This window comes from Podarcis tiliguerta, assembly GCF_965153285.1.
Source record: "Podarcis tiliguerta genome assembly, chromosome: 10".
In the NCBI taxonomy this organism is placed as follows: Eukaryota; Metazoa; Chordata; class Lepidosauria; order Squamata; family Lacertidae; genus Podarcis; species Podarcis tiliguerta.
In genome coordinates, this window is record NC_139543.1 from 68,235,626 (window position 1) to 68,258,427 (window position 22,802).

At 47.0% G+C, this 22,802-nt stretch overlaps 1 protein-coding gene across 1 annotated transcript in view; it reads left to right on the forward strand.

The window, feature by feature from the left end:
• LOC310658825 (collagen alpha-1(XII) chain-like) overlaps positions 1-22,802 on the forward strand; it is a gene marked incomplete at its 3' end in the record, with an annotated part of 74,996 nt that overhangs the window by 42,288 nt on the left and 9,906 nt on the right. Inside the window, exons 9-18 of the mRNA XM_083401195.1 lie at positions 820-933; positions 3,230-3,385; positions 5,592-5,708; positions 9,443-9,589; positions 11,615-11,734; positions 15,032-15,190; positions 17,595-17,723; positions 20,162-20,311; positions 21,160-21,354; positions 22,391-22,530. Of these exons, the coding sequence (XP_083257321.1) occupies positions 820-933; positions 3,230-3,385; positions 5,592-5,708; positions 9,443-9,589; positions 11,615-11,734; positions 15,032-15,190; positions 17,595-17,723; positions 20,162-20,311; positions 21,160-21,354; positions 22,391-22,530 (1,427 nt within the window). The remainder of the gene's footprint in view (positions 1-819; positions 934-3,229; positions 3,386-5,591; positions 5,709-9,442; positions 9,590-11,614; positions 11,735-15,031; positions 15,191-17,594; positions 17,724-20,161; positions 20,312-21,159; positions 21,355-22,390; positions 22,531-22,802) is intronic.

The following is a 22,802-nucleotide window of genomic DNA, read 5'->3' on the forward strand; positions in this document are numbered from 1 at the left end:
CAGTCCTGTTTAGGGAAGTTTTTAATGTTTGATGTTTTATCGCTTTGTTGTTGTTGTTATTATTATTATTATTATTATTATTATTATTATTATTATTCTGTTGAGAACCACCCAGAGTGGCTGGGGGAACCCAGCCAGAAGGGCAGGGTATAATAATAATCATCATCATCATCATCATTATCACCATTATCACCATTATCATCATTATCATCATTATACATTGGGGGTAGGAAATTGGAGTTTTAATCCAAACTAGGCTGGATTGAGAAACAAGGCTTGAGAAAGGTTGCCGTAGAGACTTACTGGGTGTCCTTAATCAGAAAGAGGCATGACTGAGAAAAACCACCTTTGAAAATTCTGGTGGGAACCAGTGGCATAGCGTGGGGGGTGCAGGGGGGGCCGGCCGCACCGGGCGCAACATCTGGGGGTTAGGGGTAGGGGGCGCAAATCCACGGGTTAGGGGGTACAAATTACTTGCCTTGCCCCGGGTGCTGACAACCCACGCTACGCCACTGGTGGGAACTGACCAGATCTCTGCCCTCTGGACTGATCTTTGTGAATAAGGACTTGTTTGTTTTTGTTTGTTTATTAAATTTGTATACTGCCCTCCCTCCAAAGATCTCAGGGCAGTTCATAGCATAAAAATACAAAATAAAGACACAAAATGCGTAAGAGAAACAAAAACAAAACAAACCCGTAATGCCCCATTAAATGTGTTGTGTAATTTATATACCTGCAAGGCTTATATATTGCTTGTTCAGGAGATCTGTTTGTAGCACTGTGGATTCATTCTTCAGCTTGTGTCCTTTTGTTTTGAAGCATCCATACCTACAGTGACCCATTTCCGGGTCGTAGAAGAAGGACTGTTCAGCCTGAAAGTAGCTTGGACTCCTCCTTTGGGAAAACTGGAAGGCTACAAGGTCTACCTGCCAAGTAAGTCAATGGAGTCCCTGCTAGATTTGGGTGTTTGTCTGTGAGAAAATGCATTCAGGGAAAAGGAATACAGTGGTACCTTGGTTTTCGAATGTAATCCGTTCCGGAAGACGGTTCAACTTCCAAAACATTCCAAAACCGAGGCGCAAAGGGTGGTCTCCCAATTCAAAACAGTGGTACCTCTAGTTGTGAACAGGATCCGTTCCAGAGGCCCGTTCACAACATGAAAAGAATGCAACCACAACGGCATATCTGCGCATGCGCATTATGTCATTTTGTGCTTCTGCGCATGTGCTAGCGGCGAAACCCAGAAATAGCCCTTTCAGACAGGAAAAGCAGGCCACACCCCTTCCCCCAATACAGCAAAGGTTCACTGAGAAATGCAGGGTAATATATTTACAAAATCAGGACCTAAAAACTCTTCCAATAGGAGATGTGGATGTTCCTATGGGATCCCCTGAGTCTGCTACTTGTGATTCTTCTGGTATCGCAACCTTTGAAAAGTCAAGGGGAAGGCTTGTTAATATGTCTGGTCAAAACCTTTGCAAATTAACCTTTGGATTTCGTATAAAAATGTGCAGCGATGTTGTGGGTGGGAGAATTTTACAGCTGCACCAGGGAATGCGATAGATAAAATCATCCTTTATTTATCCTGCCTATTTCCAGAATAAAACTCTAAGCAGCATGAAGAGGGTTTGTAGGTACCGTAGGGAGGGATCAGATAGGCACCACCTCCAGAAAGTAAGGTAAAGGTACCCCTGCCCGTACGGGCCAGTCTTGACAGACTCTAGGGTTGTGCGCCCATCTCACTCAAAGAGGCCGGGGGCCAGCGCTGTCCGGAGACACTTCCGGGTCACGTGGCCAGCGTGACAACGCTGCTCTGGCGTGCCAGAGCCGCACACGGAAATGCCGTTTACCTTCCCGCTAGTAAGCGGTCCCTATTTATCTACTTGCACCCGGGGGTGCTTTCGAACTGCTAGGTTGGCAGGCGCCGGGACCGAACAACGGGAGCGCACCCCGCCGCGGGGATTTGAACCGCCGACCTTTCGATCGGCAAGCCCTAGGTGCTGAGGCTTTAACCCACAGCGCCACCCGCGTCCCCTCCTCCAGAAAGTAGCCGGACCTAATAATCCTGCTTATCTTCACCAAAGTGGGGCATTGATGGGAGGTTGTCTCCTCTGAAGGAGCCATTACAAAGCTTGGGGTCCATTCTGGATCCTTTGCTGTTGCTTGAGTCTCAAGTGGCCCCAGTGACATGGAGAGCCTTCCCTCAGCTCTGGCTGGCTTCCTTTCCCCCAGCCCTAGCATGCAATGAAGACAAATATTTCCATGTGTATTTTGTCCTCCAGCCTGGTACCGGTGAGCTAAAAGGTGGGATAACACTCTTAATTATAATTCAATCTGTTATTTCCCATTTCATAATATTAAATTTTCCCCATGTGAAGTGTTGTTTCCTGTTCTGTGTCTGTTGTTTAGTCGTTTAGTTGTGTCCAACTCTTTGTGACCCCATGGACCAGAGCACGCCAGGCACTCCTGTCTTCCACTGCCTCCTGCAGTTTGGTCAAACTCATGTTGGTAGCTTCGAGAACAGTGTCCAACCATCTCGTCCTCTGTCGTCCCCTTCTCCTTGTGCCCTCCATCTTTCCCAACATCAGGGTCTTTTCCAGGGAGTCTTCTCTTCTCATGAGGTGGCCAAAGTCTTGGAGCCGCAGCTTCAGGATCTGTCCTTCCAGTGAGCACTCAGGGCTGATTTCCTTCAGAATGGAGAGGTTTGATCTTCTTGCAGTCCATGGGACTCTCAAGAGTCTCCTCCAGCACCAGAATTCAAAAGCATCCATTCTTCGGCGATCAGCCTTCTTTATGGTCCAGCTCTCACTTCCATATGGAAGTTCTGTGTCTAAGTTAATTCATTAACAGTACCAGGAAGTTTTTTAAAAAGAGTGCCCCTGAGCATGTCAGAGTATTTACTTGTTGCAGTTGCCTGGGACACATTTGAGACAGGAAGGATGATGCCGAGCTGGAAAGGACGCCCCAAATGATCAAGGAGTTGAAGCAACTCTCTAGTGAGGGAAGTTTGGCACATTTCCCTTTTGTTTCCTTACTAAACCTTAAGATACCTCGTTCCCTTAAGCCTCCGCTTCCCGGATTTTCAGATGCCTGGGTCGCTTAGCGCCTTCTGGATTCCCAAACATTAAGCAGCCGTTCCTTTCCTTTCTGCTGCCTTCTCCCCCAAAATTTCGTCCCAGCTCCTGAGTGGACTTGACTCCATTTGCTTTCGTTTCTACCTCCTGCACAGCCACCAGGCCTGGGTTGACCTCGGAAAAGATTCTGGCCAGAGATGTCTCCTCACATGTCCTTGACAACTTGCAGGAGGACACAAACTATACGGTCAGCATTTATGCCGTCTACCCAGAAGGGCCGAGCCAGGCGGTGTCAACGACTGGCAGAACTTGTAAGTCCTTCCAAGTGTTTCTTTGTTGTTTTTCAGATCCGTTTCAGGAACAGGACCCCCCTGTAGGGGGCTAGCCATTTCTAGGTCCGTTTGCCCGGAACTGGCATCCTTGTGCAACATCCTTAGGCCCTTGCCAGGGGCCTGGCATCCTTAGCTCAGCAGGTAGAGCATCGGTTTTGCATGCGGAACGTGCCAGGTTCAAGTCCCGGCATTTCCAGGTGGAGCTAGTGGAATCCCCTGCCTGGAATCCTGTCCAGCTGCTGCCACTCAGTGCAGACATACTGGGGGCCCTTGACTGGGTATAAGGCAGCTTCCTGCAGAGGGTGGATTTTATTTGCAAGTTTCACGTATATCCCACTTTTCCTCCAATGATCTCAAGGTAGAGTACATGATTCTCCCCTCTTCTTCCTTTAATTGACACAACAACCCTGTGAGGCGGGTTAGGCTGAGATTTTTCCAAGGCCCACCCAGCATAGCTGTCAACTTACAGATTTGAAAATAAGGGACCAGAAGCCTTGAAAATAAGGGACCAGCAGCCAAAATAAGGGACCTGCAGCCTCACCTGTTCCGGGCACTCCAGTCTTCCTGTCCTCCTGCAGTCTGGTCGAACTCATGCTGGTAGCTTCGAGAACACTGTCCAACCAACTTTGTAACCAGAGGTTCAGCTGACTAGAATCTGAATCACATGCACCACAAGGCCTATGCAGCCTCAGCTTAAGATGGCTCCCTGGCCTGGCTTTGCACTGCAAAGTTTGCAGTAGCACGTGCAACAAAATGGCGTCCAGCATTCAAAAACCCCCTCAGCTTGCATTAACTAGCCACACACAAGGCATGCAAGCTCCACCCCCCAGTTGTTCTTAGACTTCTTATTGGGTGAGCAACACAGCCAAGCAACACAGTTGGAGGCTCCCTCCTCCCTGGCCGGCAGGGAGGGAGAGAGAGGAGCTGCTTTCTTTGAAATTTAAGGGACATCCATTTAAGGGACATTTAAGGGACATCCATCAATAAGGGACAGCAGCGGGACATGGCCCTGGAATAAGGGACTGTCCCTTCAAATAAGGGACACTTGACAGCTGTGCCACCCAGTGAGCTTCACGGCCGAGTGGGGATTTGAACCCTGGTCCCTCCCAGGCCTTAGTCTGGCCTTCTGATCACTACACCACACTGGCTCTCTGGGAGCTACGTGGCATTTATATTCCCTGTAACTTTCCAGGCTGAGGATTTTGCAGAAAGTTAAAATAACGGCTCCACTCTGCCATATCTGTTTCCGCAACAGATGACATTAGGGGATGGTGTACTAAGGTTTTGGCATCCAGTTCTTAACCAGTAATAAAACTAATACAGTGGTACCTCGGGTTAAGAACTTAATTCGTTCCGGAGGTCCGTTCTTAACCTGAAACTGTTCTTAACCTGAAGCACCACTTTCGCTAATGGGGCCTCCAGCTGCCACTGCGCCGCCAGAGCACGATTTCTGTTCTCATCCTGAAGCAAAGTTCTTAACCTGAAGCACTATTTCTGGGTTAGCGGAGTCTGTAACCTGAAGCGTATCTAACCTTAACGCTTGGGTTGCAAATGTGATCCATGTGGGATGCACGTTCACAACCCGCAACGTTCACAACCTGCAGTGGCACGTCTGCACACGAGCAGGTTGCGATTCTGCACTTCTGCACATGTGCGACCACTGAAACCCGGAAGTAACCCGTTCCAGTACTTCCGGGTTTCAGCGGTCCGCAACCCAAAAAAACCGCAACCTAAAGCATCTGTAACCCAAGGTATGACTGTACTAATAATAATTTATACCCCGCCCATCTGGCAGGGTTTCCCCAAGCCACTCTGGGCAGCTTCCAATAGAACACTAAAATACAATAACCTATTAAACATTAAAAGCTTCCCTAAACAGGGCTGCCCTCAGATGTCTTCTAAAAGTTTGGTAGTTATTTTTCTCTTTGACATCTGGTGGGAGGGCATTCCACAGGGTGGGTGCCGCTACCGAGAAGGCCCTCTGCCTGGTTCCCTGCAACCTCACTTCTTGCAGTGAGGGAACCGCCAGAAGGCCCTCGGTGCTGGACCTCAGTGTCCAGACTGAACGATGGGGGTGGAGACGCTCCTTTAGGTATACTGGGCCAAGGCCCTTTAGGACTTTCAAGGTCAGCACCAACACTTTGAATTGTGCTTGGAAAGTACTGTGAATGTTTGTCTCCTGCAGTAAAGCTGGTGCCCGTGGGGAACTTCGTGCTCCAGAATGCAACAACCAATACTATCCAGGCCAGATGGATGCAAGTCAGAGGTGCTTCAGGATACAGGCTGACATGGGAATCTTCAGGTAGAGAGCATCCTTACTTTGGTTCTTTGCAGCGAAGCGACCAAGCACTCACTGAAGAATGTGACTTTTCAATAATAGTCAAATCTGGGGGCCAGAAAACCTGTGACGTTGATTATGGTGTTAAAGAGGGTTTTTTGGGGGGAGGGGAGTAGTCTTTCTAAACCAGCGGTTCTCAACCTGTGGGTCCCCAGATGTTGTTGGACTACAACTCCCATCATTCCTAGCCAGCACGACCAGTGGTCAGGGATTATGCGAGTTGTAGTCCAATAACATCTGGGGACCCACAGGTTGAGAACTGCTGTCCCTAGAATGGTAGGATTTTGATTAATTGGGATATGGATGAAAGTACAAGCTGCAGAGCTGTGCCAGACAAGGAATTCCTAGGCTGGCTTCCACAAACCAGCCTGGCTGGCCTTCCGGAAGAGCAAATCTGTTAACATGACAAAAGGGGTTGATGGGGCCATCCAAGATGAATCCTTTGGACTGGGGAGACAGATGTTGCCAAGGTGATCGGTGTGTGTGTGTGTGTGACAGGAAAAGAGAGGCTTTTTTGAGCAAGGGGAGCTGGGAAGAAGGAGGAAGAGGAAAGACTGGGATCCATCTTGGGAAGGTTGGCTGGGAAAGAAACTTTGGACTCCACGGCTGGGGGACAAGCCCCTCTCGAAATTACTCCTTTCCGGGTTTGAAATGTTCAGTTTCCAAGTTGTTCGAGAACTAAGCTGTTCAAAAACTGAGGTACCACTGTATTTATCTTTCCCAGCATCAGGGTCTTTTCCAGGGAGTCTTTTCTTCTCATGAGGTGGCCAAAGTCTTGGAGCCTCGGCTTCACGATCTGTCCTTCCAGTGAGCACTCAGGGCTGATTTCCTTAACAATGGATACGTTTGATCTTCTTGCAGTCCATGGGACTCTCAAGAGTCTCCTCCAACACCATAATTCAAAAGCATCCATTCTTTGGCGATCAGCCTTCTTTATGGTCCAGCTCTCACTTCCATACATCACTACTGGGAAAACCATAGCTTGAACTATACGGACCTTAGTTAAAGCTATGGTTTTCCCAGTAGTGATGTATCACTGTCTGCACTTTTCTGCATTTCGTCTCCGCCTGATCCCCCTGTTTACAATTTGATGCGTGCATGCCCCAAAACATTGTGTATGTATATACCTGCAACTCAGAATCTGATGCAGCAGACTGTAGCCTGTGAAAGCCCGAGACCATAATAAATTTGTTTTCCGGAGGCGTCGAGTTTGTTATGTGTGAGAGCACCTGGAGTCTCAAGTGGCGCGGCCTCTGGAGAGCTGCATGAAACTGCTTTCTCCCCTTTTTTCTCTGAACGCACAGATAGCTCTCAACTAGGCTTGTTACTATGGAGATTCGGAAACCTACGAATGAGCAAGCTTAGGTCATTGTCAATTGGAGCAAGAGGGCAGCTATCTTCCAATTCATGCGCGCGATTTGTTTAACCTCCGCACCCCCAGAGACGCCAGGTGTATTCTGGTTCGAAGAAGAAGTTTCTCAGCGGAAAAGAGGTTTTTTAAATTTTAAAAAAACACACACAGGCTAGGAGGTGAGGATTGAAAAGGAAAAGAAATAAAGGAAGCTCTTTGAAAAGGAAGGAAAAGCGAAACAGCTCATTTGCTCGGATCAGTAAAATGAGTAAATATTGCCACCTAGTGCTGGAACAAGATGCAGCCAACTTTGTTATTTCATGGCGGAAAATAATATACCGAGAGGGATGTACTGTATTCCTGCTATATTAGCGGACTATAATAATAACAGATCCTGAAGCTGAGGCTCCAATATTTGGCCACCTCATGAGAAAAGAAGACTCTCTGGAAAAGACTCTTATGTTGGGAAAGATGGAGGGCACAAGGAGAAGGGGACGACAGAGGATGAGATGGTTGGACAATGTTCTCGAAGCTACCAGCATGAGTTTGAGCAAGCTGCGGGAGGCAGTGGAAGACAGGAGTGCCTGGCGTGCTCTGGACCATGGGGTCACGAAGAGTCGGACACAACTAAACAACAACAACAACAATATAATTTATTATTTATACCCTGCCCATCTGGCTGGGCCTCCCCAGCCACTCTGGGTGGCTTCCAACCGAATATTAAAAACAATACAGCATCAGACATTAAAAACTTCCCTAAACAGGGCCGCCTTTAGTTGTCTTTTAAAAGTAAAATAGTTGTTTATTTCTTTGACATCTGCTGGGAGGGCATTCCACAGGGCGGGTGCCACTACCGAGAAGGCCCTCTGCCTGGTTCTCTGTAACCTCACTTCTCACAGTGAGGGAACCGCCAGAAGGCCCTCGGAGCTGGACCTCAAGGTCCGGGCAGAACGATGGGGGTGAAGTAGCTCCTTCAGGGATACTGGACCAAGGCCGTTAGGGCTTTCAAGGTCAGCACCAACCCTTTGAATTGTGCTCAGAAACGTACTGGGAGCCAATGTAGGTCTTTCAAGACCGGTGTTATGTGGTCTCGGTGGCCGCTCCCATCACCAGTCTAGCTGCCGCATTCTGGATTAGTTGTAGTTTCTGGGTCACCTTCAAAGGTAGCCCCACGTAGAGCGCATTGCAGTAGTCCAAGCAAGAGATAACTAGAGCATATACCACTCATGCACTTATCTTTTAAAATAAATTAATTCGAAGCCACAGGGAGGGGAAAATCATTCACCCCCTTGTGCTATTTTATTTATTTTATATCAGAGATTTTCAACCTTTTCAAACTCAAGACCCACTTCTAACCCAGACACGCAATCCAAGACCCATTTCTTAACCTTTTACCATATTTTTGAATGATTATAGTCCTCCTGTATATTTTCTTTTATGTGGTTTGTAACAATTAAGTAAAACTGAATGAGCGTGTCGCGAAATGATGCATGCCTAAAAAGTGTGTCGCCAACATGAAAAAGTTTGGAAAGCTCTGCATCAAACATTAAAAACCTCCTGATACAGTTTATAGTCCTACAGACAATGATTCTTTTCTTTTCTCAAGGTTGGCAGAAAGTTTGTAGGTATGCTTAGGGTGGCAGAAGAGGATATATTGTTTATTAATATCCTTCCTAACTTGCGCTAGCAAGTTTCTTTATGTAGCAGAGTTACAGGCCCCCTTTTTATATGCACAGCAGATAGCTGGTTGCAGGCTCGTGTGAGCCTCTCACTGTTATATAATTCAGTCTCAGATTGAATTGTAAATCCCTGGTAAATTCCCTTGAATCCCTCTTAGAAGAATAAAGACATGACAATCTTATTTAAAGCAATAAAAGAAGTTTACTCACATCAGTTCACAGTTGGGTTGCTGAAGGCAGACTTAGTTACAAATATGTACATGTGGATCTACCCCATATGGGGGAATAATCCCAGTGCTTCAGCTAGTTGAGAGCTCGCAGAGCTGTCCTAGCTAAAAGCTGGTCAAACGAAGAAGGAAGTAAAAGAGAGAGAGAGAGAGTGCTGCGTGACTCATCCTTTTGTTACCTGGACAGGTAAGGTCACGCCCACCTCTTGTCACATGCAAGGAAGGATGCTCCAGCCAGGAGAAACAGGAAGTTTCGACTGGCTGGACCAACATCTCCTTGCATGTCCACTCTAGGAAAACAAGGAATGTTGTATTTGACTGCTCCCAGTGGATTACATCCCCCAAAGTTGCACAGTCCAATCTCTCTGGTGCCTTTCCAAGAGAAATACTGAATCTTTATTCCCTACCCACCCCACAATGTAATTTCTCACATGTTTGCAGAAGGCAGCGTCCAGAACGTGAACTTGGGTGACACTTACAGTTACTACAGGATTCAAGGTCTGCAACCAGGCAATGAATACGTCGTCACGGTGAATCCGGTCTTTGGCGCCATTGAGGGACCGATAGTCACTGCGAAGGCAACAACCTGTAAGTCTCACCGCCGTGGAGGAGAATTCATGTAATCCTGCAAGAAATGTTGGCACCCATAGCGATGGCACTAGCAACTTCGAGATCAGATTACTGCAATGCACTCAATGTGGGGCTTCCCTTGAGATGCGCTTAGTGCAGAATGCTGCAGCATAATTGCTGATGGGAGCAGCCAGGAACTCCTTTGATTCTGGGTCCCACCCCACATGTCAAATTTGATGGGTGGGTGGGACAACTCACTAATAATAATAATAATAATTTAATTTATATCCCTCCCATCTTGCCATATTTCCCCAGCCATTCTGGGTGGCTTAAAGGTAAAGGTAAAGGGACCCCTGACCATTAGGTCCAGTCGTGGCCGACTCTGGGTTGCGGCACTCATTTTGCTTTATTGGCCGAGGGAGCCGGCGTACAGCTTCCGGGTCATGTGGCCAGCATGACTAAGCCGCTTCTGGCAAACCAGAGCAGCGCACGGAAACACCGTTTACCTTCCCGCCGGAGCGGTACCTATTTATCTACTTGCACTTTGATGGGCTTTCGAACTGCAAGGTTGGCAGGAGCAGGGACCGAGCAACGGGAGCTCACCCCGTTGTGGGGATTTGAACCGCCGACCTTCTGATCGTCAAGTCCTAGGCTCTGTGGTTTAACCCACAGCACCACCTGCGTCCCACTGGGTGGCTTATAACATACATAAACACACAACAAAGCATCAAACACACACACACAAACATATGTATGTATATATCTTTATCTACTATATGAGCAACAAACAAGCCAATAAATCAACAGAAACCAATAATAATAATAATAATAATAATAATAATAATAAAACAGTTTGAAGTTATACCCAAATTAAAATACCTGCTGACCTCAACTAAACATTTATCTAACAAACCAACCCCACAAAAAGAAAACAGAGGAACCCAAATTAGAACTGTTTAAACTTTTAAAAACATTTCAGCCAGTTGTCCCAACCTAAGAGTTGTTCCAGCAATGTCCCACCAACAAAATGGCATCGTTTTGACAGCACATGAGTGTAAGGTGGCTTGTTCTGCCCAGCTGTAAGAATTCTTTCCATACGATTTACAGGCCGACAGCCGCCTGGTTCTTCGGTACCTGGGAACCAGGGTTCAAGGGCCACTGCCAGCCCTATGTTTGGTGCTTGCCAACAACTGGCGCCCTATGCTTGGCACTTCCTCCCCAACAACCGATGGGGAGAGGAGGAAGAAGAAGCCTGCATTACGCAAGCATTGCCTGCATGAGGGATAAGCCCATAGCTGTCAACTTACAGATTTGAAAATAAGGGACCAGCCGCCTTGAAAATAAGGGATCAGCAGCCAAAATAAGGGATTTTAGTCAACCAGCAGCCAAACGAAGCCTCAAGCAGTGGTTCCCACAGCGCAGCAACCCGGCAAAGGGGATGCAGCAAGGAAAACCACCGTCTCCTCTCCGCTGGGAAGCGCTGAGCAAAGGCGAGTCCCCAGGCAACGCGGCCGATTTGATGGGCACAAGGCATGCAAGCTTCACCCCCCAGTCATTGTTAGACTCCGTATTGGGTGAGCAACACAGTTGGAGCCTCCCTCCTCCCTGGCCAGCAGGGAGGGAGGGAGGGAGAGGAGCTGCTTCCTTTGAAACCTTGGAAATTTAAGGGACATCCTCAATAAGGGACAGCAGCGGGACACAGCGCTGGGATAAGGGACTTGCCCGCCAAATAAGGGACGGTTGACAGCTATGGACAAGCCTCTCTTGCAAGCAATGCCTGCAAGAAAAAAGAAGGCTGATTGCTTCGGCTGTGCAGGCCTGTTACCAGGGGAGAGGAGAAGGAGGTGGCAGCCCAGCTGGGTGCTTTCCTAGTGTCCACATTCCCTTGTGAGCATTCATTTGCAAAATAATAGACCCAGTTTTGGAGAGGCAGCGGGATGTTCCTGCATCCCTCCTCCCAGAATGAGCATCTCCTCGACCCAACATGTTGGAACTGCATACTGATCTTTCCACTTTCTCTTGCCTCTTCAATGTTCATTGCAGTGTCATCCAGCGCCGTGCAGATTTTGAAAGCAACCGAGGTCACCATCAGTTCTGTGCTGGTTTCCTGGAACGGGGTGCCCGGGGCGACTGGGTACCGGGTGACGTGGGGCCCAACGCCAGGTAAGAGAACTGTCACAGCAAAGCGTTCTGATCTGTGGGTCACTGTATGTGGGGCTGCCCTTGGCGATGGTCTGGAGGGTACGGCTGGTGCAGAATGCAGTGGTTAGGCTCAGGGCCGGATTTAGGTTTGATGAGGCCCTAAGCTGCTGAAGGTAATGGGACCCTTCATATGTCCAGTTGTCCTTTGTCAACAACAAATTGTCGCTGTTTTTGTGTGGAATATACAGTGGTACCTCGGGTTAAGAACTTAATTCATTCCAACTGTTCTTAACCTGAAGCACCACTTTAGCTAATGGGGCCTCCTGCTGCCACTGCGCCACCGCTGCACGATTTCTGTTCTCATCCTGAAGCAAAGTTCTTAACCCGAGGTAAAATTTCTGGGTTAGCGGAGCCTGTAACCTGAAGCATTTGTAACATGAGGTACCACTGTATGCTATCTGGTAATTTATGGACCCACAAGGTATCTAAAGCCATTTACACATAACAAAATATGTATTTTATAAAAGTATTTTATAAAAGTAATTGTTGAACTTAAATACAGACACTTCAGGTTGTGTTTTTTCGGGTTATGGACCCGCCAAAACCTGGAAGTACTGGAACGGGTTACTTCCAGGTTTCGGGGGTTGCTCATGTGCAGAAGTGGTAAATTGTGCTTTGCGCATGCACAGAAGCGCCAAATCGCAACCCGCACATGTGCAGACGTGCCGTTGTGGGTTGTGAACGCTGTGGGTTGCGAACGGCATCCTGCACGTATCACGTTCGCAACCCGAGCGTCCACTGTACAATTGTTGTTGTTGTTTAGTCGTTTAGTCGTGTCTGACTCTTCGTGACCCCATGGACCAGAGCACGCCAGGCACTCCTGTCTTCCACTGCCTCCAAAAGTTTGGTCAAACTCATGCTGGTCTCTTCGAACCTCAGCTTCAGGATCTGTCCTTCCAGTGAGCACTCAGGGCTGATTTCCTCCAGAATGGAGAGGTTTGATCTTCTTGCAGTCCATGGAACTCTCAAGAGTCTCCTCCAGCACCATAATTCAATTAAGAAGTATATTAATAGTGAAATACAATTAAGAAGAAGTATATTAGTAGTGAAATAATTACTAAGCTCTAACCTAAAATGATTTTTTATTCATAACGAACTTAATAATGCAAACAGATTGGCATTCGGCAATAACAACAGTTTCTTCAGAAACACAATTCATAATCTAGACTCTAGAAACTTGCTATAACATGAAATAATAATAGGTGTAAATATATGATGCTACTAATAATTATAAAGAGCAGAATGTAGGCACCCTATATATTGAAATGAGCAAACCAGTGATATTTTAGGCAGCAGACTAGCAGGCGGGGCCCATGACTTGCATCATAGGAGCCTACACAACACAAAACACTGTTGCTGTATATAGGTTTTATTTTATATGTTTTTTCTCATATATTTTGGAAATGTACATCCAGGTTTTTTTCCCTTTATATTTTTTGGGGACCCCAAGAGAGTGGGGCCCTAAGCTATAGCTTGTTTAGCTTATACATAAATCTGGCACTGGTTAGGCTGCTGATAGGGCCCAGTGGCTGACAGCATGTAGTAAAGGTAAAGCGACCCCTGACCATTAGGTCCAGTCGTGGACTGATCTCATTTTACTGGCTGAGGGAGCCGGCATACAACATCTGGGTCATGTGGCCAGCATGACTAAGCCGCTTCTGGCGAACCAGAGCAGCGCACAGAAATGCCATTTACCTTCTCGCTGGAGCGGTACCTATTTATCTACTTGCTTTCGAACTGCTAGGTTGGCAGGAGTAGGGACCAAGCAACCGGAGCTCACCCCGTCACGGGGATTCGAACCACCGACCTTCTGATCGGCAAGTCCTAGGCTCTGTGGTTTAACCCACAGCGCCACCCGCGTCCCACGGCAGCATGTGGAACCTCTGCTAAAACACTGGCAGGGCACAGGCTGAAGGCTCTTGTTTTGACATACAAAGCCCTGCACAACTTGGGTCCAGGATAGCTTAAGGATCTCTTGAGCCATTATATCCCAGCCTGATCACTGATATCACCTGGAAGAGGACTGCTATTTTGTAGAATGATAGAATTGCAGAATTGGAGGGGACCCCGAGGGTCATCCAGTCCAACCCGCTGAAATGAAGGAATATTTTGCCCACGGTGGAGCTCAAATCCACAGCCGTGAGTTTAAGAGTCTCAAGCTGTACTGGCTGAGCTATTCAGCTATTCCAGGTGGCCTGAACTAAAATAATTTATTTTAATCCTTCCCACGCTGTGGCACCCTCGCTTTTGACTTGCAGGCATCTCATAGAATCATAGAATCATAGAGTTGGAAGAGACCACAAGGGTCATCGAGTCCAACCCCCTGCCAAGCAGGAAACACCATCAGAGCACTCCTGACATATGGTTGTCAAGCCTCTGCTTAAAGACCTCCAAAGAAGGAGACTCCACCACACTCCTTGGCAGCAAATTCCACTGTCGAACAGCTCTTACTGTCAGGAAGTTCTTCCTAATGTTTAGGTGGAATCTTCTTTCATGTAGTTTGGATCCATTGCTCCGTGTCCGCTTCTCTGGAGCAGCAGAAAACAACCTTTCTCCCTCCTCTATGTGACATCCTTTTATATATTTGAACATGGCTATCATATCACCCCTTATCCTCCTCTTCTCCAGGCTAAACATGCCCAGCTCCCTTAGCCGTTCCTCATAAGGCATCGTTTCCAGGCCTTTGACCATTTTGGTTGCCCTCCTCTGGACACGTTCCAGTTTCTCAGTGTCCTTCTTGAGCTGTGGTGCCCAGAACTGGCCACAGTACTCCAGGTGAGGTCTGACCAGAGCAGAATACAGTGGCACTATTACTTCCCTTGATCTAGATGCTATACTCCTATTGATGCAGCCCAGAATTGCATTGGCTTTTTTAGCTGCCGCATCACACTGTTGGCTCATGTCAAGTTTGTGGTCAACCAAGACTCCTAGATCCTTTTCACATGTACTGCTCTCAAGCCAGGTGTCACCCATCTTGTATTTGTGCCTCTCATTTTTTTTGCCCAAGTGACGACTTTTTTAAATGCTGACAGGCCTTGCAGAGCTGTTTTACCAATTTCCTTTATTTTTATTAGTAAGCCACCTACATGATTATCTGTATTTTAATTTTTTTTTAATGGTGTTTTACATTTCAACACTGCACATCGCCCTGAGGGCTGGTGGCCTGGAAATAACTTTTATAAATAAACGAAAACTACGTAAAACACACACACTGAGGATTCTGCTCTCCGTCTTTTACCTGTTTCTGTGCGTTCCAAGAGTTCTTCGGAAGAGACCGACCCCGGCAGCTTGCTCTGAACAGTTCCAATACAGCTTACCGCCTGCAAAATTTGGCTGATAACACGGAATATGTGATTTCGCTGTATGTCCTTTTTGGTTCGGTGGAGGGTCCGGGGATCACCATTACTGCGAGGACCTGTGAGTATATTTGCGTCGCAGACAAAAAAAGAAGTGGACCTCCTTTCCACCATGCATAATAATAATAATAATAATAATAATAATATTTATACCCTGCCCATCTGGCTGGGTTTCCCCAGCAACTCTGGTGGCTTCCAACATAATATTAAAATGCAATAGTCCGTCAAACATTAAAAGCTTTCCTAAACAGGCCTGCCTTCAGATGTCTTCTAAAAGTCTGGTAGTTGTTTTTCTCTTTGACATCTGGTGGGAGGGTGTTCCACAGGGCGGGTGCCACTACCGAGAAGGCCCTCTGCCTGGTTCCCTGTAACTTGGCTTCTCGTAGGGAGGGAACCGCCACAAGGCCCTCAGAGCTGGACCTCAGCGTCTGGGCAGAACGATGTGGGTGGAGACGCTCCTTCAGGTATACTGGACCAAGGCCGTTTAGGGCTTTCAAGGTCAGACCCAACACTTTGAATTGTGCTTGGAAACGTACTGGGAGCCAATGTAAGTCTTTCAAGACCGGTGTTATATGGACTCGGCAGCCGTTCTCAGTCACCAGTCTAGCTGCCGCATTCTGGATTAGTTGTAGTTTCCGGGTCGCCTTCAAAGGTAGCATATAGAGTGCATTGCAGTACTCCATGCAAGAGGTAACTAGAGCATGCACCACTCTGGCGAGACAGTCCGCAGGCAGATAGGGTGTCAGCCTGCGTACCAGATGGAGCTGATAAACAGCTGCCCTGCACACAGAATTGACCTGCACCTCCATGGACAGCTGTGAGTCCAGAATGACTCCCAGGCTGCGCACCTGGTCCTTCAAGGGCACAGTTACCCCATTCAGGACCAGGGAGTCCTCCACACCTGCCCGCCCCCTGTCCCCCCAAAACAGTACTTCTGCATACAATATCATTCCAAACCGACTTCTTGAGAGCTTGAGATTTTGCTGCCCCTGTCCCCCCCTTCCATTCAGGTTGTGAATTCCTCTTAAGAAACTTTCCTCCGGAAGGTGGGATGCTAAAAAATTGTAACATGGCTTGGGAATTCCAAAGATATTTTGGTTCAACTAATATGATTTTGTTTTGCTTGGAATATAAGATGTGTGTAAAATTGCAATCATTTAAAACATTTGCCAGATTCTTGCAGTTCTATTATTACTATTATAATGATGATGATGATGATTAAGCATTGCCTGGCATTTTCAGAAGGTAAACGTTGTCCAGACAGAAAAAATAATAGCAGGTTTTAATTCCTCACACCCAAAGGCATACTTTTAAGGCCTCTTGCTGAAGAAGTCTGCAAAATTCGAGTTTCACCCCCTAAAATGACAGACCCTAGGGCCTAATGATGAGGCCCTAAGCTACTGAAGGTAATGGGGTCCTTTATATATTCAGCTGTCCTTTGTCAGCAACAAATGGTTACTGTTTTTTGTGTTGAATATGGTAATTTATGGACCTAACAGGTATCTCAAGCCATTTGCACATGTTGCCATGCAATCAGTCCATGCAGAATGTAGGCACCCTATATATAGATATGAGCAAACCAGTGATATTTTAGGGAGTAGGCTAGCAGGTGGTGGCCATTACTTATATCATAGGAACCTAAAGATAAAAGTAAAGGGACCCCTGACCATTAGGTCCAGGCGCAGACGACTCTGGGGTTGCTGCGCTCATCTCGCTTTACTGGCTGAGGGAGCCGGCGTTCAGCTTCCGGGTCATGTGGCCAGCATGATAAGCCGCTTCTGGCGAACCAGAGCAGCGCACCAAAACGCCGTTTACCTTCCCGCCGGAGTGGTACCTATTTATCTACTTGCACTTTGACGTGCTTTCGAACTGCTAGGTTGGCAGGAGCAGGGACCGAGCAACGGGAGCTCACCCCGTCGCGGGGATTTGAATCGTCGACCTTCTGATCAGCAAGCCCTAGGCTCTGTGGTTTAACCCACAGTGCCACATACCGTATTTTTCGCTCTATAAGACGCACCAGACCACAAGACGCACCTAGTTTTTGGAGGAGGAAAACAAGAAAAAAAATATTCTGAATCTCAGAAGCCAGAACAGCAAGAGGGATCACTGCGCAGTGAAATCAGCAATCCCTCTTGCTGTTCTGGCTTCTGGGATAGCTGCGCAGCCTGCATTCGCTCCATAAGACGCACACACATTTCCCCTTACTTTTTAGGAGGGAGAAAGTGAATCTTATAGAGCAGAAAATACAGTATATCATTGGAACCTACACAACACAAAACACTGTTGGTGTGTGTAGGTTTTATTTTATTTGTTTTTTATCTTATATTTTGGAAATGTACATCCAGGTTTTTTCCCCTTTATATTTTTGGGGGGGGCCCAAGAGATTGGGACCCTAAGCTGTAGCTTGTTTAGCTTATACGTAAATCCGGCACTGGACCTTATTACCATGCCCTTTTTCTTGGCAGCTCCTCTGGGTTATGTGACTCATTTCAAGGCAACCTCTTCCACGAGCACCTCCATCTCTTTGTCCTGGAGCGCTGTCCCTGCAGCCAACAAATATAAGATTGTCTGGAAACCATCTGGAACCGAGCTAGGTATGTTGACGTCTGTCCCTGGCATTTGTCCACCTAAGATACCCTCTGTAACAAGAAGCCTAATGGTGTTCGTGCGAAGTGTGACCATATGAGATAACCTTTTTCAGTCTGAGGGCCACATTCCTTTCTGGGTGACCTTCCAGGGGCCACATGACAGCTGGGGGTGGGGCTAAAGTGGGCAGGGCAACAAATGTAAAATTTATCTTTGTTCAGTAGCCTAGATTCTGTACCACCACCCTGTTAGGTTTCTGTTTGTGCCACTGGGCAGTGCTTGGAGTCACAAGACTCTGTTTACATTCCAGAGATTTCAGACTGTTGGAAGTCTCATGGGAGACGGATGTTGATATTACTGGTTTCCTGTTTCTTTGTACCAGTTGCCTCTCTGCTTTCACAGAGAGAGGATGTATATTTCTTTTCTGTCTGCGTAGTTAGAAATAAAACTCTTAGCAATATAGCTCATATTTTTCGACCTTCGCTGCTGCTTGTATACTCTGCGTAATTAGGGAATGTGCCTGGAGCCTCATCAAAGGTTCAGGTTGTTAATCACCATCAGAGGACTCGACCGGAGGAGTAGCTCGGTCGAACGCAAGTTCTGACACACCCACCCCTCTAGGACCTCCATGCAGACAAGCAAGAGACTTTATCAGAGTTTAAGCACACATTCTGAAAGACTAGTACAGTCGCCCCTGGGATCCCAAATGCCTTGCAGGTCGAATGTTTTGGCACCCAAATGCCACAAACCTGGAAGTGAGTGTTCTGGTTTGCGAACGTTCATTGGAACCTGAATGTCCGACGCAGCATCCGATTGGCTGCAGGAGCTTCCTGGTAGCCAATCAGAAGCCGTGCCTTGGTTTTGGAAGTTTTGGAAGTTGAGCAGACTTCCGGAACGGATTCCATTCGACTTCCGATGTACAACTGTGTTGATGAGTTGGAGGTAGAAATATACAATCCCCTTTAATCGATTGATGACATGTTAACCCTTGCAACATATGAACTTATAGACATAGACTTTGTTTGGACAAATATACTGACATTTGGAATTAGTTTCTACAGAAGATATGTTGTATTAATAATCATATATGTATTAGGGCAATGTTATTATTCCTATGTATAGAAATGTAACATAATAGTAACTATATCATATTATATTTTTCTTATTTTATTTGTTGCTCTTTTCTTCTCCCTTCCTCACTTTATTTTCTACTACTGAAATTATTTTAATAAGAATAAGAATAAAAGCACGCATTCCACACGATCTGAAGCCCAAACTACATGCATGCTTGTTTCCAAAACACCATGCATCCCTAAGCAGGCCGCATCTTGAGCAAAATAATTTGTTACGTCACTTTCCAGCTCAAATGTGCCCTCCCCAGTCTGCTTATATCACCCATGGTGGGACACACAGGAAAAGCTTCACGGACCCCACCTCTTTTCTGCTAATCAGGAGTGTGCCAGGCCGGATAAATGAAGTCTGCCGTGTTTTATGGTGATTGGCACGCCATAAAACTTTGGCATCTTTCACCAGCCAAGCTTAAGGGAAGATGATTTTGAGCTGAGAAGAGGCTGGAGAGGGAAAGGTTAAGGAAAATCCCTCCATATGCTTTTCCTCAACTGTGATCCACAGTTTGCCAGGGTTTTTTAGGGATTTAAAAACCCGCCACAACCAAATAAATAATAATAATAATAATAATAATAATAATAATAATAATAATTTATTTATACCCCACCAATCTGGCTGGGGTTCCCCAGCCACTCTGGCCGGCTTCCAACAAAACACTAAAATACAATAACCTATTAAACATTAAAAGCTTCCCTGAACAGGGCTGCCTTCAGATGTGTTCTAAAAGTCTGGTAGTTGTTCTTCTCTTTGACATCTGGTGGGAGGGCGTTCCACAGGGTGGGTGCCAGTACCGAGAAGGCCCTCTGCCTGGTTCCCTGTAACTTGGCTTCTCGCAGTGAGGGAACCGCCAGAAGGCCCTCGGCGCTGGACCTCAGTGTCCGGGTAGAATGATGGGGGTGGAGACACTCCTTCAGATATACTGGACTGAGGCCATTTAGGGCTTCAGAGGTCAGCACCAACACTTTGAATTGTGCTCGGAAACATACTGGGAGCCAATGTAGGTCTTTCAAGACCAGTGTTATGTGGTCTTGGTGGCCGCTCCCAGTCACCAGTCTAGCTGCCGCATTCTGGATTAGTTGTAGTTTCCAGGTCACCTTCAAAGGTAACCCCACATAAAGAGCATTGCAGTAGTCCAAGTGGGAGATAACCAGAGCATGCACCACTCTGGCGAGTCAGTCTGCGGTCAGATAGGGTCTCACATGTAGTTAGAGCCTCAGATTGTAAGCTCTGGGAAAGGGCCATGGATACTGATGAATAATAACAGCAACCTGTTTTGCAAGGAGGAAAGCAAACTTGGCCGTTGGTCTTTCTGTTTCAGAGAAAGACACTGCTCAGAGCCATCTCCTAGACAGCGGAGTTCTCGCTTACCGTTTGGAAAATTTGCTGCCTGATACCCAGTACACCATTGGGATTTGTGCTGTGTTTGGAGCCTCCGATGGAAGAGTCGTGACCCTTACTCAAGGCACCGGTAACTGCAGGGTTCACAAGGGAACATTGCTGAGCTGGGGCAGTGAATTATTTTGCCGTGGCTAAGGTAGTAAACATTAAGTCATGGGCTAGTCTTGCATTCTTGGCTAGCTGCCACGCAGCAAATTGTGCAAGAGCCGAGCTTACTATAGATTGCCTTGTGTCTCTCTATAGCAGGGTTTCATAAACGTGGGTCTCTAGCTGTTTTGGGACTACAATTCCCATCATCCCTGACCACAGGTCCTGCTAGCTAGGGGTGATGATCATGCATTCTTTATCAATCTTCTGAGAAAAATACAAAATCTTATGCAAAGCCACAGAGACTTGCAAACTACCCAACCTAATGTCTGATTTCAATGGATTTTTCAAGTGCTTAACTTAGTCTTTTGTTTTCTTTATCTTTTTAGGTAAGTTCATGAAGATACCAACAAAGGGTAAGTTTGGTGTTGTTCGCAATACCGAGAGATGCTCTCTCTAGCATCAGACTGCAAAGAGAGAAAGAACAAAGGACAATAGTCCCACTTCACAGAACACAGTAACACAAACACCCTGTCTCCGTCACTTCCCACTCTGTGGAGTCGAAACACACACCGTCATATGAAAGACAACAATCCCATGACTGCAATCACGGAGCAGGAATTCTAACAGGGACGCCCATCTCTCTGGGACTTGTGGAGTTTCAGTTCCTCTTCATGGGATCAGGACCAGAGGGGAAAGCAAGCAGAAAGAGCCCCCTCTCACGTTTTACTCAGTGGAGCATTCCAAAATATGATCCCTTCCTTGCACCCAGAAGTGGTTCATTCCAGAATGCTACTGCTTACATTTCCTTTTTGCATTGTTTGTTTGCAGCAGGGTCTCGTGGGAACCTCTCCGTTCCCCTTCCAATGGTTCCATCTGCAAAACCTATTACAACTAGATTCCTGCCATTGAGTTCAAGACAATCCACTCCTCCAGCAGCCACCTCTCTCAGGCCAAGAACCACCTCTGCACACGCAGCCAGGATCCCCAAGGCAACAGCACCGCCAGCTACCACCCCTGGCCCAGGTGAGCTTGAGACTCTCAACTGCTTCTTAATTTACCATATTTTCCGCACCATAGGATGTACCGGACAATAGGACGCACCTTGTTTTAGAGGGGGGAGAACAAGAAAAAAAAAATCTTCCCCTCTCTGCCCAGCGCCCCTTCAGCAAAGCGGCAGGAGGCGCTGCACAGAGAGGGGGGGGGGAATTTCCCCCCTCTTGTTTTCCCCCTCTAAAACAAGGTGCCGTTTAAGGTGCGTTCAGTCGCCTTCAGGCGGCTACCTTGGAAGCCTGGAGAGCGAGAGGGGTCTGTGTGCACCGACCCCTCTCGCTCTCCAGGCTTCAAGTTCCTTTCGACCTGCTCTTTGGGGCTGGCGGGGGGAAGCCCACCACCAGCCCCAAAGAGCAGGTCGGGGAGCAGTGGAAAGGCACAGCGGAGAGGCTGCTGCCATAGTCACGTGTCACCTCTCCAGCTGGGAGAGGGTTGCAGGGCTATGGCGTCTTCGCTCCATAGGACGCACACATTTCCCCTTCATTTTTGAAGGGGGAAAAGTGCGTCCTATAGAGCGAAAAATACGGTATGTTTACAGTGAATGTACGGCCCATCTTCAAGTCCACCTTAGGAGGCTTATGAACATAATAAAATAAACGAACTTGAGAATCGGTCTGGACAGCAGTGAGACCTTGAATGACTGTAGAATAACTACCTAGAAGGATTTCATGAAGGATTGTGGATTTGAGCTCTAGGAAGGCCATGCATAATGATGCGGCCACCACAAAAAATGCCCTGCTATTTTCCTAAAGGGTGTGTCCAGGCATCCATAGTGATCCCAGCCTGGCCATGCTTTGATCAGGTGTATAAGCTTTGGCCACTGAGAAACTCATTGTTTCTGTTCACAGTAGAAATGTACGTGCATAGCTCAGATTGGCTAGGAACCATGAGGTTACTAACCCACTTCCCCAAGAGCATGCTTACTATTTTTAAAAATGGGGCTGGAAGGGGGGCATATGGACATGGTCTGTGACTGACAGAGACCACTGTCTTCCTTTCTCGCTCCCAGTCTGCAGCAAATCCAAAGCAGACATTGCCTTTCTCGTGGATGAATCGTCAAGCATCGGCCAAAGTAACTTTGCCAAAATAAAGGACTTCCTCTTCCGCATCGTCTCTTATTTCCCCAGAATTGGGCCTGAAGGTACACAGGTAAAAGCTTCTGTAATGCAGATGTTTGCACAAGTCACTAATAATAATAATAATAATAATAATAATAAATTTTATTTATACCCCACCCTCCCCGGCCAGATTCGGGCTCAGGGCGGCTAACACCAATAAAATCAAAGTAAAAACATAATAGGGGAAAAAGAGGGGGGGGGAACCAAATTAAAATACAGGTTAAAATGCAATTTTGGGAATCGATCTACAATGAACTAAAGAAGATGCTTAGATATACATTTCCCAAAAAGCCAGAAGCACAT